This window comes from Eucyclogobius newberryi, unplaced genomic scaffold (genome assembly GCF_026437365.1).
Source record: "Eucyclogobius newberryi isolate DKJ021-1_F unplaced genomic scaffold, fEucNew1.0.hap1 SCAF_8, whole genome shotgun sequence".
NCBI classification, from domain to species: domain Eukaryota; kingdom Metazoa; phylum Chordata; class Actinopteri; order Gobiiformes; family Gobiidae; genus Eucyclogobius; species Eucyclogobius newberryi.
The window spans coordinates 17,898,870-17,916,411 of NW_027316500.1; the positions used below are offsets into that span (position 1 = coordinate 17,898,870).

The 17,542-nt window shown below is 40.4% G+C and overlaps 1 protein-coding gene across 1 annotated transcript in view; it reads right to left on the reverse strand.

Annotated features, from left to right (window-relative positions):
- The window catches only part of LOC140351291 (inactive phospholipase D5-like), a 64,937-nt gene extending 51,913 nt beyond the window's left edge, over positions 1-13,024 (reverse strand). The window contains exon 1 of the mRNA XM_072437071.1: positions 12,829-13,024. Coding sequence (XP_072293172.1) covers positions 12,829-12,834 — 6 coding nt within the window. The 5' untranslated portion in view covers positions 12,835-13,024. The remainder of the gene's footprint in view (positions 1-12,828) is intronic.
- Between the last annotated feature and the right edge of the window lie 4,518 nt (positions 13,025-17,542).

The window sequence follows — 17,542 nt, forward strand, 5'->3', positions numbered from 1 at the left end:
CCCTCCAACGGCCTGCCAGATATGGTCATTAAAAGAGCTGAATGACTTTTATGTTGGCGATTAATCATCCATTGTTCCAGAGCTCTTACATAATTAGGTAGAACAGGTGCACGTATAAAAAGCCAACTGTTGCTCACTTTCAATTACTTTCTACATCACAACATTAAATCAAGCTGTAAAAAGTCTTCTAAGCAAAACCTGAAGTTTCCTTGCTGACATCCGGTTGTTTGACAGATAAAATAATAGGCTATTTTTGTCATATTTTGCAAATAATAGAAATGAAATGGCTAGACCAATAACACAGTGATGTACTGTCCTCACACAAAATATAATACAGTAATTCAGCTAACTATAGACCAAAATGTATATCACCTGCAGGTACAGTCCAGTGTAGTGTCACAATACCATATTTAACTATTCCTTTAACGTTCTTCCATATCAATACATGTTCAATTGAGTATCTAGTTTCGATATAGTTTTAGTATCGATTAGTATATTGTTGATTTATTTGACAACCCAAGCCCAGTGATTTTAATGTTTGGCTGGTTTATCAAAGCAAACCAGAAATAGTCATTTGTCATGTTTTTATGTTGGATGTTCCTCTTACTGCAACCACTACCATACGCACAGTATATTGTTGTTAGTGTGTATTTTAACTATTACATTAATTTAAAATATATATTCTTTGTAATTAGAAACTCTGCGTCGACTCTAATGAAGAGTCATAAATGTGCCTGTTTCTGGACAATGTCCTACATCTTGTTTTTACAAATTGCCTTCTGTTGTTGTTGCTAATTGCGTCTCCCCGGCACCTCTTTGTAAATCGATGCAGACCAATCTGTGAAGGCTACAGATGAAACCACCAGTTTTTTTAATCTAATGCACAAGTATTATGAGTATTTTAATAAGCGGCGGCTGGTCCATTAAGGGCGCTGGGGCCCTTTGTGTTTTGTGTCTTTGCTCGGAATTATCTTATATTCTTATTAGTTTAAATGTGTAAAAGAATAATATATATACATATATCTATCTATATACAGATAAATATATGATACTTTGTCTGCACGCCGCGAGGTCCTCTGCGTGGCGCAACCTGCGTCACTTTTCTACGTTCCCGTGGGGCGGTTTGAAAAGCGCCCCAGGGCCTCATAGAAAAGCAATGGGGATTTTTAGCCAATCAAATCACAATCAAAAGTGACTACGTCACTATAGGAAAAGCCATAGGTAAATAGCGACCGAGGGGCGCTTTCTCGAGCGCCCATTTTAACGTAGTAGTTACGCCATGGAGCTGTTTACGCTGTGACACAGACATGAGCGCTCGCCTACGCGGAAGTGTCACACTCTGTGTTTCCCGTGTTTACGTCTTAAAACTGCATCTACAGACGTCTGTGTACAAAAGGTACGTCAAAATTGATTGATAATTTTTAATTTAGTTAATTTTATTGTATTTCTGTTTCTGTAATTTCTTTGTGATTTGAATGCATTTTTCCTGCTGTGAAGCACTTTGAATTGCCTTGTGTATGAAATGTGCTCTACAAATAAACTTGCCTTGCCAAAACAACTCAGAATGAGCTGCTCAACTGTTTGTTGGCTTTATTCGTGTTGAAGTGAAAGCAGCTGATTTCATATCAATCCAAGACATGATATCTGTCAAACTTCATGCTCCGTTACCATGACAACAAACACACTAAAGAGGAGTGTTTTTTTATTACCTGGATAAGGCTAACACTAAGCATTAAGAATCGCTTAACTTCTATTCATAAAAATATGCTTTGGTTATTAGAAAACCCATGAAAGAATGCTATAAATGACGTCTATACTATATGCTATAAATTAAGTCCATACTATATGCTATAAATTAAGTCCATACTATGTGCTATAAATGACGTCTATACTATATGTGACTCGCCACGGCAATTGTCGGACCATGTCGGCCTCGGTGAAACTGAGAAAAACAGCATTTTACTTTTTTTTCCCCAAATTTGTGATTTTCGTTTTTTTGCATTATGTGAAAGTTGAAGATATGGACCAGCCATTCGATGTATCAGATAACAGTATTTGCAGCATTAAAAGCATAAACAAACCCGTTTAAAATGTGGTGTTTTCGGGCGCTCTCTGGACGTGCAGAGTGGGTGTGACCGCATTTCCATATGAACAGCTGCGCTATTGTAGTCAGCCAATGGGCTGAGCCGCCAGCCGCATGCCTACTTGATAAGCAGCAACACAGGGACACGCAACACACACTGTGTAAAATCAGTTGAAAAATGGATCCTTCTGCTATCGCTTCGGAGCTTAACAGAGGTTGTTACAGCTCCACGCTTTTGGATTATTTCTGCGAAAAGTCCGCTTATCCAGATCTGAAGATGACCTCACAGATGAAGAGTGCGATTTCATCCAGCTGGAAAATATCCCTAGTCTACGGCTGACCTTAGATGAGGAGGGAGATGGGTTTTGGACAGAGGAAGGAGCGCCCGGTCACGCCGAAGAGCTGGAGCGTGAAATAACAGACGCTATAGCCACGGTTACTTTTGCAGGAGAGAACGAAGAGTTGGAAAAGATCCGTAACTTTGACTGCAAATGTTACTCAAGAAGAAAAGAAAATTCTCTTCTCTCAAGCAAATCGTGTAGCGGGAAACTCACTCCAGAACTCATGTACAAGCTACGGAGCGACTCATTAGCAGCAGAAAGAGAGTGGCAGGATATGAGGATTATCGGACATATGGAAGCAAACAGACGTTCTGTCGTCACTTCTGAGCTGACGACGTCCACGAAAAAGCCCCAGAAGAAGCGCAAGTTTGCCCGGACAAGCTTTTTCATAGGAGGCACGGAAGTCTGCAGAAGTACTTTCCTGTTCCTCATGGCGTAAGTAATGATTAATATTAAATACGCCTGTTTTAGTGTGCTTTTGTGGTCGTGTTTGTGTTGTGAGTGCCTTTTTTGTTGAGCCATCACAAGCTAGCTAGCCACGTAGCGCCGCTAGCCCCGGCCGTGTCCCGCTCCTCCGCATTTTAAGTCTTAAATACGACGTAAACGTCAGAATGTGAATAATGCAGAATAAATGGCATCACAAACACGCTTGAAAGTTATGTTTTGGTGTGCTGTTGTGGTCGTGTTTGTGTTGTGAGTGCCTGTTTTGGTCTAAACCTGGTGAGCCATGATATCACAAGCTAGCTAGCCACGTGAAGCGTGTTATTCCCATATTACTGTCAACCCTAATCCTTTTTTTCCCCCTTTTCAGAATTGGCAAAGACACCCTGACTGACATAATTAAACACTATGATGAAAATGGAGCAACACCACGGTTGAGGAAGAAGCGTGCACAGCCACAGCCACGTTCACGCAGGTTCATCAGCCATGAAGTCATCCACACCGTTGTAGAGTTTATCAAAAACTATGCAGAAGTCCATTCCATAATGCTACCTGGTCGACATCCTGGCCATAAGGACTGGCATGTGAAGTTGCTCCCAACCCATGTGACTACGGCCTCAGTTTGGCGTCTCTACGTGAAGTCTGCTAAGGAGCTTGGTAAGTGTAAAACATTATTTTGGTGATTTTCATGTTTTAATGATTAGAGTATAATTAACCATTAGCAACATCTGTTTTTTAGGTGAGCCTGCAGTTTGTAAATCAAGCTTCAGATCACTGTGGAAACAGCTTCTCCCACACATCAGAAGCTGCAGGCCACGCACAGATCTCTGTTGGCAGTGTCAGAGCAACAACGAGCAGCTGATACGAAGTGCAAATGTCCCAGATTAAAGAAAATCTGAAGTTGTCCAGAAGCAAGTGCATCATCTTGCCCTTGTGCAAAGTGAGAGGACTTTTTACAACACTTTGATTGCTGCCTGCAGACTGACAACAGAATCTAATGTGCTGTCTTTCGGACCCTCACCGCCAGCAAGCAAAGACATCAGGATGCATTACAGCTTCGACTTTGCACAGCAGGTACTACTAATAGTGCAAATGCAGAATAGCAATTATAGAGACATATACGTCTTAATCAAATGTCATATGTATTAATCTAATCTCCTTTCTCTCTCTCTGTCTACTACAGGTACACTTTCCGTCCAACCCTCTGCAGCCGGGGCCAATGTATTTCCTGACTCCACGAAAATGTGGCCTTTTTGGTGTCTCCTGTGAAGGGATGCAGAAGCAGGTCAATTTCCTGATTGACGAAGGCATGTCGTCAAGTAAGGGAAGCAATGAAGTCATAAGCTACATGCATCATTTCTTCAACAACTTCGGGGTTGGAGAAAAATACGTGGATCTTCATTGTGACAACTGCAGTGGCCAAAACACAAACAATTTCATGTTGTGGTATGCTGCCTGGCGTGTTGGACACAAGCTTCACCACACAATGGACATCCACTTCCTCATTGCTGGCAACACGAAATTCTCCCCTGATTGTGGCTTTGGACTTATCAAGCAAGCATACATGAAGACAAGGGTTGACACTTTGGAAGACATCGCTGAGGTTAGTTTATGTTATTTGACTACTGTAATGTGTAAACATTAGCCTGGCAAAACTTCAGTGCAGATATTTTTCTTCTGTTCTAATTTTTTTTTACATTGTCGCCCTTGTCATCAGGTAGTGGAAAACAGCTCTCCTGAGAGTCACCTCAATATCCCACAGCTTGTTGGAACGGCGGATGGCAGAGTGTTCGTCAAGAACTTCGACTGGCAGAAGCATCTGAGTCCCTTCTTCAGACGGCTTCCAAAGATCAAGAGCTATCAGCACTTCAGGTATTTATATTCAAACAAAAAAAATTAGTTAATGAGTGTTTCATGTGAAATAGTTAGCCATTTCTTAAATGTCCTGTTATTTGCTTACAGCTTTGATGCCAAGAGACCAGGTGTGGTGCTTGCGAAAAGTCACTGTGGAGCAGAACCAGTGGAATTTCAGCTACTACGCACTACAGCTGTTCTGCCTCCGGTTGACAATCTCCATGTCCTGGTCCCACCTGGATTGAACATTGACAGGCAGACCTACCTGCATGAAAAAATCAGGCCTTTCTGTGCTGACGAGGCAAAAGACATCACATGCCCAGCGCCGAGAGTCACAGCACAGAAGACGAATGTGCAAAAGAGGCTGCGGACGTAATTGGACTCTGATGGTGTACCTATGATGTCTATTATCTCATATGTTGCAGTTTGTATACCTGGCCCTGGCATCTGTTTATAAGAGTTCTTCTATTGAGGGTGTTTTTTAAACTTCCTATAAATTATCTGTCCTTTCCCCCTGTATCTACTGCGTTGTAACATTAAAGGCTATCTTATCTTATCTTTTGTTGTTTGTGTTGAATCATTCAGTGCACCATTGTTGGTGCACTGAAACACCTGTGAATTATGTTTACCGACAAATGCAATGAACCCTATTCTCATTCTGATTCTTTGATTCTATTCAGGGCCTTTTGTAATCAAAGTATTTCCATTTTAATATAGTAACTTCTAATTCTGATTCAAGTCCAGTTACCATCAATAACAACACTCCTCTTGAGTCTTGAGTGACAGCTGTAGGGGGAAGGTGGTGTCAGTGTGACAGGGGGAGGGCTTATCTCAATGAGATGCAAATGAGCCCCCCTGTGACTCTGGGCTCACTCCGGTGAGAAACTTTGGAAGCCGTTTTCTCAGTGAATGGGTTTGAGAGTTGTATACATTCAAATGACCACAACTTACTCAAATATTATCAGATCTACATGAGTGAGACATCATTGGAAAGCTTTCAGAATATGTGAATAACTCAAAATGTCTCTGGGTAGACATGTAACTGGATTGGCCATGGTCAGTCACATATGCTATAAATGATGTCTATACTATATGCTATTTATTATGTCTTTAAGTACAACTTTCCATATAGCAATAATATCTGCAATGATTAATATAAAAATGTAAAACGTTGCACATGTAGTTCAGGGTAACTAATGCCACTTAGAAGCTGTTTTATGAAACACCAACAATTGTTTGTGATTTTATTTCCTCTTCATGTAGTAATTGCTACTCTGCACTATAAGTTACAGTGTCATTGAGATTTTTGTTTTGCTCTTTACAATCTGATATTTTATAAAGTGTAAAATGTAATTTTATCTCTCCGACCGTCCAAACACATGCATGTGTTAGGCAAAATTTGCCAAATTTGCCAAATTGGCCCTAGTGAATGAATGTGAGAGTGAATGTTTGTCTGTAATGTCTCTGTCTTTATGTTGGCCACTGTCCAGGATGTACCCCACCTAAAGCCCAAAGTCACTGGGATAAGCTCCAGTCACCCGCGACCTCGAAAGGGAACAAGTGGTAGAAAATGGATGGACGGTCATGTGATATTTTGCACCACCAGCCGCCACTGATTTTAATGTCGACTGAGGCCAGAGAAGAAGAAATAAACATCAGCACTGAAACTCAAGCTCAAGGACGAGCGTCGTGGGTGCTCAGTTTTACAACTAGAAAATACATAACATCTGTCACCAACACAAAGAGATGGACATTTACCAAGGTATTATCAAGCCCTGATCAAATGATGGCCCATGTATTGTTTAAAATGATTGATGAAGGCATTCATTTATTCATCAAGCAGTTAATGAAAGGTATTAGGATGACAGCGAATGACTGATAGACTCTCTCTGATCCCCTCCTTCCTGCTATTAGACTACACACTGGTAAATGCGCACACTGGAGATGCCTTGTACGAGCATCTTGCAATAGGAATGGGCGATATTCCCAAAAATTATTGTCAGAGCCAGATTACAATTTCAATTGTGTCATGAGTCATGTAAACTGTATTGAAGAGGAACAGTAAATAAAGTCATCTGCTTCTTCAGTAAGTTCATACTTCTTTGTAATTATTGGTTAAATCCACCTGACTCCTCCGACAATGTACTGCATGTCCTCCCTTCTCTCTCATCCCCCATCTAATGCTCACCTTTCCTGTCTAATAAAGCCAAAACTAGACATAGCTAAATGTTTGGCTTTTTACAGATTCAGACTTTTAAAGTGGAATGCATTATAAATTAAAAAAAAAGAAAATCTAATAAAACATGACAAAAATCTAATTCTAAAATTACAATGCCTCTACATTTCCAAACTCATAAGCCACTTGTAGATAGTTTTATTTTTATTTTAGATCATTTGAATTGTTTTAGTTATTAGTACAAATCCATAAGCGATGTGATGAATTATGTATTTTTGCCCAGTATCAAAATCCATCTGCCAGTGAAGGCTCGTGGATAGAAAACTAAATCTGTAGCTCTCTTTGTTTTTTCCAATACATAATACATTTTAGGGCTTTCACTATCGCATCTGTGATCACAATGAGCAACAACAACCTGAGCCAACCCAGTTTGTGACTCACGCAGCATCAGAGAGCGAGCATTTGGATCTGTCAATAAACAAAAAAGGAAAGTATGAATAATTACAGTTACATTGTGTACAGTACAAAGACACATACTTAGTCATGATCTACTTCTAGTCTAAAAACACACAAAGTTAAACACTTTCTCACCAAAATTTTATCTAATCTGCCAAATTTGATCCCAGACCTAAAAGACCCTCTTAAGCCTTCTTTGAAGTATAAATTGTCAGCATTTCCCGTTGCCTAAGTACTACAATGGATATACATCTCTTGCTGGCTTAGGTTGGTTAGATTTTCCATTATAATCTATCTTTTTGCAGTTTGCACTTTATCTTTCTCACTGACATTGCAATTACCACAAATGATGCTCGCTTCTGAAGCCAATTGTGATGCTGTGTATTGTATAAAAGTGGGACTTTGTATTTTAGTAATAATCTGCATTCACCAGTATCTCACCATGAAAAATGGCTGCAAAACTCTGATGCTGTCACAAAGGTATTGATATTAATATGAATGATTGATTAGAGGGTGTGCAGTAAAGCAGATTACATAAAAATGACTATTGACATCGAATAAAAATACATGCCGCAGGATGCTGGCCTCAGAGGCAAGGCAAGGCAAGTTTATTTGTAGAGCACATTTCATACACAAGGCAATTCAAAGTGCTTCACAGCAGGAAAAATGCATTCAAATCACAAAGAAATGACAGAAACAGAAATACAATAAAATTAACTAAATTAAAAATTAGCAATCCAACTGATTTTCTAAACTAATAAAATCACAAACAAAAGAGAAGAGTGCAAAGAAAAAATCCTTTCAGTCATATGCGCAGCTAAACAAAACTGTTTTTAGCTTAGATTTGAACATTGTCAGAGTAGAAGCCTGTCTCACATCTTCAGGAAGAATGTTCCAGATTTTAGCTGCGTAAAACTGAAACGCAGATTCCCCATGTTTTGTCCTGACTCTGGGCACCAGCAAGAGGCCGGTCCCTGAGGTCCTCAGAGTCCGAGATGGTTCATATGGCACTAACATATCCAAGATGTACTTTGGTGCTAGGCCATGGAGAGACTTGTACACAAGCAGAGCTGCTTTAAAGTCTATTCTCTGAGCCACAGGAGCCAGTGCAGAGACCTGAGAACAGGACTAATGTGATCATACTTCCTGGTTCTAGTCAGGACCCGAGCAGCAGCGTTCTGGATGTACTGCAGCTGTTTTACAGCTCGTTTGGAGAGACCAGTGAGCAGGCCGTTACAGTAGTCTAATCTACTGGAGACAAACGCATGGATAAGTCTCTCTAAATCTGGTTTTGACACTATATTTTTGATTTTGGCAATGTTTTTTAGATGGTAAAACGCTGCTGATGTTATTGATTTGACGTGGCTATTAAAGTTCAAGTCTGAGTCCATTATTACCCCCAGATTTCTAATTTGGTTTGTAGGTTTTAGAGCGAGACTCTGGAGGTGACCGCTAACACTTTCTCTTTGTTTCTGTGGGCCAAAAACGATTATTTCAGTCTTGTCTGAGTTCAGCTGGAGAAAGTTGTTTTGCATCCACAAACTGATCTGTTGGATGCAGTGACAGAGTGAATCTACTGGTCCATATTCACCTGCCGATAGTGAAACATAGATCTGAGTGTCGTCTGCATAATTGTGATAGGACACATTTTCACTGCGTATTAACTGACCTAACGGCAGCATGTAGAGGTTGAACAGAAGGGGACCCAGGACTGACCCTTGGGGCACTCCACAGGTCAGGGTCATGTGGTCTGAGACACAGCTACCAATTTCAACAAAGTACTTCCTGTCTTCCAGATAGGACCTTAACCAGTTTAGGGCAGTGCCAGTGATGCCCACCCAGTCCTCTAGTCTCTGTAAGAGGATCCCATGATCGACAGTGTCAAAAGCAGCACTCAGATCTAACAGAATTAAGACTGAGGCTTTGCCCGTGTCAGTGTTCAGGCGGATGTCATTTGTCACCTTGACAAGAGCAGTCTCAGTGCTGTGATGAGGTCTAAAACCTGACTGAAAAACATCAAATGAGTTGTTTATTAAGAGGAAATCTGTGAGCTGTTGGTAAACAACCTTTTCAAGGACTTTGCCCCAAAATGGCAGATTAGAGATGGGCCGGTAATGACTCAGTACTGCGGCATCAAGACTGCTCTTCTTTAGGAGAGGCTTTATGACCGCAGTTTTCAAAGACATTGGGAATGAGCTATAAAGTTGATTTGTTGCTGAATGTCTCCATTAACTCTTTATCCCCATTTCCCATTGTCCTTGAAAAAATAAAAAATAAAAACCATACAACTAATCAAAACATTTGTAATTTAAATGTAATATGTGTATCTCTATGGAGACAAGTATGTTGGGCCACCAGGCCAAGATGCAGGTCATAATTGAGAGTGAATGAATGAAGTTTTTTCAGTTTTAGTTTATTTTTTTCTTCTTATTTTTTTATAGCTCAAATTCTGTGGGTCGGCTGCATGTAACAAAAAATATTTCCCCTTGGGGATGAATAACGTCTATTTTGATTTCCCCATTGTGGGATAAATAAACACACAAACATCCTCATGGAGACCTGAAAAGTGACTCAATGCACCTTTAACATAGAAACTAATTTTGCTAAATGTTTCATCTCTTTATCCACTGTCTGTCTTTTGAGTTTGGTTGCCATGGATACTACTTTAGGTGATTTGGGCTTTCCTTTCTGCTTGCCTTTAGCTCTGGGGTCTGTTTGTCTAATGTTTTCTCACACATCCTCGTGTGAGTGAGCAGAATTACAAAAGCACTGCTTGCTTAGGGCAGTCTGATAGTTCTATCAAACATGACAAAGGCAATCATGGCTAGTCTTTATTTTGACATAATACAGTGGGGTGAAAAGGGTTTTCACCAAGATGGAGTTTTTAAATGAAGGTTTTTATTATTAAGGGATAACAAAATCAAACTTTCACGGCCCTGTGTGAAAACAGAACAGTGGATTCACAGCCAAGTTCAGTTTCTCTGGCCACACCCAGGCCAGATTACTGCCACAACTGTTCATCAGTTAAACCACTTAAATAAGCCTGCTTGACAAAGTGAAATAGACCAAACTATCCTCAAAAGCGAGACATCATGCTGGGATCCTAAGAAATTCTGGAACAAATGAGAAAAAATGTAACTGAGAGCTGTTTGTCTAGAAAAGGTTATAAAGCCATTTCTAAAGCTTCGGGACTCCCGCAAACTTGCCTGACCAGTCATTCCCAACACGTTTTGACAGACTACTTTACATTTGAACAGAATGTGGGAGGGACTGGCTGGTCAGGTTACCCGGAAACCACAGTCAGAGCCACTATTCACAAATGGCGAAAACATGGAACAGTAGTGAACCTTCCCGGCAATGACTCATACAAGAGGTCACAAAAGTCAGAAACAACATGGTGGTGGTGGTGGTGGTTTTAGTGTGATGGTCTGGGGCTGTTTTGCTGCTTCAGGATCAAGAAGATCTGCTGTGATAAATGGAACCATGAATTCTGCTGTCTACCAAAAAATCCTGAAGGAGAATGTGGATCCACCTTTTTGTGACCTCAAGCTGAAACAAACTTGGGTTCTGCAGCCGGACAATGATCCAAAACACCAGAAAGTCCACCTCTGAATGACAAAAAAACAATGGGAGTGTCTACAGAGCCGCGGCGCCCGGCCGAAACTGCATGGGTTTTTTGTGCTGCGGCTCCTGAAACTGCTGCGCTATTTGACCGTGCCGGGTTAGGGTCAGGGTCAGGGTTAGGGTTAGCCATGAGGCTAATATGGCCGTGCCGCAGCTCCTGAAACTGCTGGGTGATTTGACCGCGCCGCGGCTCTGTAGCCACGGCCTAGTCAAAGTCCTGGCCTGAATCCTTTTGAGATGTGGTGGTTTACACTCAAACCCTCCAATGTGGCTGAGTTACAAGAATTCTGCCAAGATGAGTTGGCAGAAATTCCTCTACAGCGCTGTAATGGTCTCAATTCAAGTGATCACAAACGCTTGATTTCAGTTGTGGCTGCTAAGGATGGCCCAACCAGTTATTTTAAAGGACTACTTTTTCCACACATTGGATTATGTTTAAAACATTAAAAAACAAAGTTTTGTGTTTTCTTGTGTTGTCTTTGACTAATTTTTAAATTTCTTTGATTATCTGAAACATTTAAATGTTCAGGAAGATTTGAATGTAATTTTTTTCACACCACTGTCTGTGGCTCCTGTCTGGATGCAGAAGGGTCAGACGTGGCCATGCAGGTCTGTGAGCAGTCAGCCTTAAAGACTAATGGGAGCCAGTGAGAGAATAAGACTGAGATGGAGAGAAATAATCCTACAGCGCTAGGGGGATAAAGTGGAGTTTGACACTGACAAATATCACCAGAGCACGGCCATATCCAAAGTTTAGCCCAAAAGCTCGACATAAGAATGGGATTCCTACTTCAGAATGTCTTGGTCTACAATAGGAAGTTAGGACCACCAAAACTATCCCATCACAAGGCAGTGAATGTGTCTTTTCCTGGCTTAAAGGTGCACTATGTCAAACATCACATTATGGTATTAAACTTAGATATCTTGCATTTACTAACTGTGGGGTCACCGCTCCACAGATACGACTTACCATGGTGGCATCACTGCTCATCTCCATGGAGTTACCCATCTTCAGTGCCATACTGTGACAGTTCACATTTAATTTCAGGCAAAGCAAAAACAAATCCACAGACAAACACACTGTGTCTCCATCCTGTTACACTGTGCAGCTTTGAATAAAAGCATCTAGAATAAATCAAATCAGAGCGACCAAGACCTAACAAAAGTCATTCTGATTCTGAATACCGACCTCTTGCTTTACATTACACAATTTCAGAAAAGGGACTAATATGATGATTGATTGGTTTGATTACCAGAAGCCATGCAGGTTTGACTTGTCAATAGTTCTCCTCAGTATTAGCCATTTTTTCCTTGGACAAACCAAAAATGACCTGATTTCAGTTACGCCCAATCCAAACACATCCCCATTCCTCCTTACATGGACTTTTGTATAGAGTGATCAATGACGCTATCAATAAACCTGTAATAGCATACTGGCTTTATTCAAAGTTATTAGATATTCCACTGCAGATATCAAAGACACACAATATAAGTCACAGATCCCTTTAAGTACTTTCATACTCCATCCCAATATAACCTAACCTCTTCATTTAGCCACATCTAAGCCCATACCGGCTGTCGATAATAGAGGCTTTTGGGTGTGAAGCGGCAGCAGCAGTGGTGGTAGAACAGCCTGAACACCTGACACCTCCAGTCAGGACCATTATCATTCTGCGCTGTTATCGGGAACAACACATTACTCCTGAGTTCAAACCACAAGTACACGCCAAAAAGACATGCTGCTCTTTTGAAGTAACTCAAGAAGCAGCATTACCGGTAATTACCCCGCACACGCTTTTGGCAAAGTGCCCCACCAGTCTCGTACTCACAGCAGCTCTAAGTACAAAGCTTACCTTCATGTTGCATCCCTGGTTGGACTGTCCACTCTGAAATGCATGTGTCTACGCTGGTGTGTGCTCCACGGAGAGGCAGCGTGTGGCAGGCGGTCCTGTCGGCTGAGCTCTCCTCCCCACCCTCCTGCAGAGCCAGAGAGAGGGAAGCGCCGCGCTCCGCAGTCTCACTGTCTGAACTGTTTGGATCCACTCCACGCTGAATGTACGGGAGACCAGAGCCAAGATGTAGGAGTGCTGCTGTGCTGTGCTATAGGTAAATGTAATGAATGCAATCTCATTTAGCATATCTACAATGGATGGAAAAAGGAAAGAAAAACTCCAGAGATTTTTCAATGAATAAACCCCAAGTGTAATCTAACGTTGTCTCCTTTAAATGATCCACGGTATTTATTAAGGTGAACATAATAAAATGTATGTTTTCTTATCCATCTACAAAGCATCTATTTGTCCACTTTCTCCTTTTACAGTTTTATATGGCCACTCTCTTGTGTGTTCAACCCTTTCCCCTCCCTCATCTATTCTCCCTATTGTAATAGAAAGCTCATATTGCGCTCACATATAGACAGCAAGACAAAGAATAGATGGTCACAGGTGATCGCATTCTTCCTGGCTTACAGAAGGCTATAATTGTAGAATGTATCACTAATTATTGCCGGACTATTGTTTGAAACGCTGATGTAGAGCACCACTGCACTTTTAACAAGCTCTTGCTGTAGAATCATAGATCATGCACAGTCAGAGATGTATTGTCTAGCACTGGGCCCATTGATCTAGTTATTTTTTACTTTTATGGTCAGCAATTTACTATACAGAAGTGCACACATTGACAATTGGGGCTGTTTCCACTGCACTGGCATCTGGTTTCCTATCTCAAAGATATAGGACACTGAAAAAGATGCATCATCCTATTCTGAGATATTTTGAGAGTGTTTCGCACACCTCATGCAATGATTTTGGCTCTGATTTGCACATTGACATGCCATAGTGGTGCCGTAGAGAAGCAGAAAAAAAGGTAGTAAATCTTTAAAGTCAGTCTGCCCTGCAGCACTGTACCAAGGCTCTGGATACAACAGAGAGTGCTACTGCTGCATGAAAACCTGCACACGTTTCCAAAGTCTGCAATCAAGCCTGGATTTTCACTGGTGACTTCAAGAAGAATTAACATGGATAATTTAGAAAAACAGTAGCCGCTATCTTTCCTAAACACAGCTAATGTTGAAAGAGGTTATCATGCAAACACCCTTGGTTATTGTGATTGTTTATTTATGATATGCCTTTCTATTGTCGGTATTGTATTGTTTATGACTGGTGTATACGTGTATAGCATTAATGGCTATATTAGGCTCCTATAGTGCAACAGCCTTCAGGCAGTCACAAATCAGGGCCAGTGGGCTGGGAGAAGACATTTACTGGTACAAGTGCCCAAACAGTCTTGTTTATTGTATATTGTTATACAGTATTACACTTCTCAGAGCATTCAAAGAGAAGGGTCCACGACCTGCTTGTCTATATGGAAATGTTATCCATGGGTTTCAGAATGATCCTCATCATTAGGACCATTGTCATTATGATGACAGTGAATTGCTTTGCCAAGAATGTTCCACAGTATGACATTAAACTTACCTATCTGGCATTAATTAAATTAATTCCACAGATTTGTAGTGAACTTTATAATCCAACACTTTTGTATGTGTTTTTAATAATTACATGAATTTATCTGGGGTAAATGTAATATGCTGTATTTTTTATGATTGTGTACAATATAAAGACACTTCTTTAGCTTAATTGCTCTTTGTTGTTCCATGTTAAAATACCCAACTGGTCCACTCAGTACAAAATGGGAATGTTCATTCACACACATTCACACAACAGTGTACGCAGACATTAAGAGCAAGCAAAAGTGTCTTGCTCATCTGTGGGAACTAGAATTGTACTGCCGACCTGTGGTCCGGGATCTGAATGCACTACCAACAATGTTTTTATGCCATGAGCTGGATTTGAACCAGATTTTTCACTCTACCAACTGAGCTACTGCCACCCAATGTAATGTAGTTTGACAATAAACACATTCAGTAACTTAGTTGTATCTTCTGTGAAGAGCTTACTAAGTTTCAGTGCGGTTTACTGTCAGAGGGTGGCAGACTGGGAAGAGCACCCTGCCAAACAGCTGTTCTATGTGATTTTACCACAAAATTCCGCACAGATGGTTTGTTACAGCAAATACTCAAGTGGCCAGAACCATTTCAGCAGTCCATCAAGAGTGTGACAAACATTAATTATAGTGATGGGACAGATGCCTTCAACATACACAGTCACAGCATTTACAGCCGAGCCCTCACTACTGCATGGACCTGCAATTAACACTGCAGGATTATTATCATAAAACCAAAACAACAGACCACTTAAGCAGTCCAATCTGAATGCTCTACTGACCCCTTGTGGCCGAGGTACCTTTGTAACGATCTCTCCACTGATGAGCTTAGCTTTTGCTAACTTTTGATCTAGTTTTATTTTACACAATTATGTGCTTCAACAGCAAAAAAAAAACACCAAAACAATAGACCTTTTATTTGATAGGAAATCCATTGATTAAAATACAGGCTGTGCTGCCACTCAAACTATAATATTTCGAACTTTCCAGTGATCTTGCTGCTCTGTTGACCTGTGACTGAGGATTTTTAATATTGTGAGACAGTGTCTGGTGACATTTTGAGGCATAAAGTATGTAAACGTTACATGGCATATAATTTGAATAAACGAAATATCTCCCTCTTGTGGAGGAATAATCTAAATACACCCAGATGTTTTTGTAATCAGATGCTCGAAGTATATACTGCAGATAACTAATATAAACAATATTAAAACACATTAGCCAGCCAGTTAGCAAGATAAATTCATTCACACTTAAAATAACGTTTAACAAAAAGGTGGAGCTAACAAGAATGGTCAATGTCTTAGATTTGGAGATTGTGTTGAGTATACTGATTATATAAGTGACAGTGTGATAGTTGACTTGGTAGTTGGCAGAGTAAAGGAAAAGTGGTTTAATTAACGCCAAGGGTTATTGAGGTGGAGGACTGGACTGGTGCCAGGCTGTCAGCAGCAGCACCCCGAGCGTCACTTTAATGGATGGCACTTATCGAGCCCAAGCGTCAAACTAAATAGAAAGTGAGCTCCTGGCCATTGGCATTCCTTGTGTGTCTGGGCATTCTGACATTTACAAAGGTTATACCATATGAAAGAATAAGTAATTCTTTGGTAAAAATATGGGAATACGTGATCACAAACAGCAAAATCTCTCAAATGTGTGCCCACTGGCTTATGCAAGCTCCTCTTCACTGCTGTCGTTTGTCCAGCACAGACAGGTTATCACACCTGCTGCTTCAGCTAAAGACTGTCCAATTAACTAATCACACTTTTAGTGATGTTTCACCGCTCACAATAAACAGGATGAGACAGAATTTAAGGACGACTTTCTTCCCTCAAGTGGACAAACTACCCATCTTTGAAAGATGCATTAAGAACAAAAACCAAGTTGAGTGCAGTATAGATGAACAACATTCAGATAATATGTTCTAACTTGTCACTAGTTGTCAATTCTTCACAGCGATTGTCTGCCATCTGCTTGTTTCAATAGTGAAGTTATTTCTTCCTACTAATTCCCCTATGAATAAAGGTAAATAGCACATTTTTGGAATCAAGTAATGAATAAAGTGTCTCGCAACATTCTAAATTAAAGTGGGGGGCTCCAGGCTATTATTATTGCAATATCATACAAACCAACACTGTCCCAATGAAACGTCAAATTTTGGAATGTTTCTTTCAATCTGTTCAATGCTTGATTACACTACATTTAGGACAGCAGACCAAAGAACCAATCTTAAGCAGTGTGTACAACGGTATTACTCTACTTTGGTTCAGATGAATGTTTTGAATTAGCTTGTATTCAAAACACCAAATTTACCAAATACAATGAAATTCCCATTTATAATTACATAGATGCACAATTACATAGATGCATATCAGTTCTATGTAAGTAACCGTAACCACAATGCACAGGAACTTACAGAAAATAGATGGTAGCTTTAGCGTTTAGCCTTCAAAGAATACTCCTGCCTCATGTCATGCAGGCACAATGCTGATTCATCAGTCTAGTTGCCTCAGCAGCAGACAGCTCTGAGGCCACTCCACTGTTCGTCTACAGCATCAAATATTCAGCACACATTTCCTTTTCTCTCATCTCTACAGCTACAAGCACGAGGCTGAATGCAGATTCTGTTTTTCTCTGCGACTCCTGACCATCTTTTCTGATTACAAGAAAGACAGTTGGAATAAACAAAAGTCAAGTGTAAACCTCACTTTCCCCCAACATCAGTTTCTCATTGCAGATACTATAAAATGTCTAGAGAACTACTACAAGATGTCAGCCTATTCAAATAAATAGTATTGACCACTTATTTAAGCAGGCCAACAAAACAAGCCACCATTACCATATATATTCCTGAAATATGCATAACTACATTGGTGATTCTACTGCTGCTGTATCATGAATGTTTGTGGACACACAAATAGTAATTAATCTTACACAAAAAGAGTAACTCAAAAAATGCTTTAACAGTTTGGGCCAGCAAAAAACAGCAATACATTTACGATATGTAAAATACACAATTGAGCATTGTGCATTTAAATTTTAATTATTCCATCCATCTTCTTA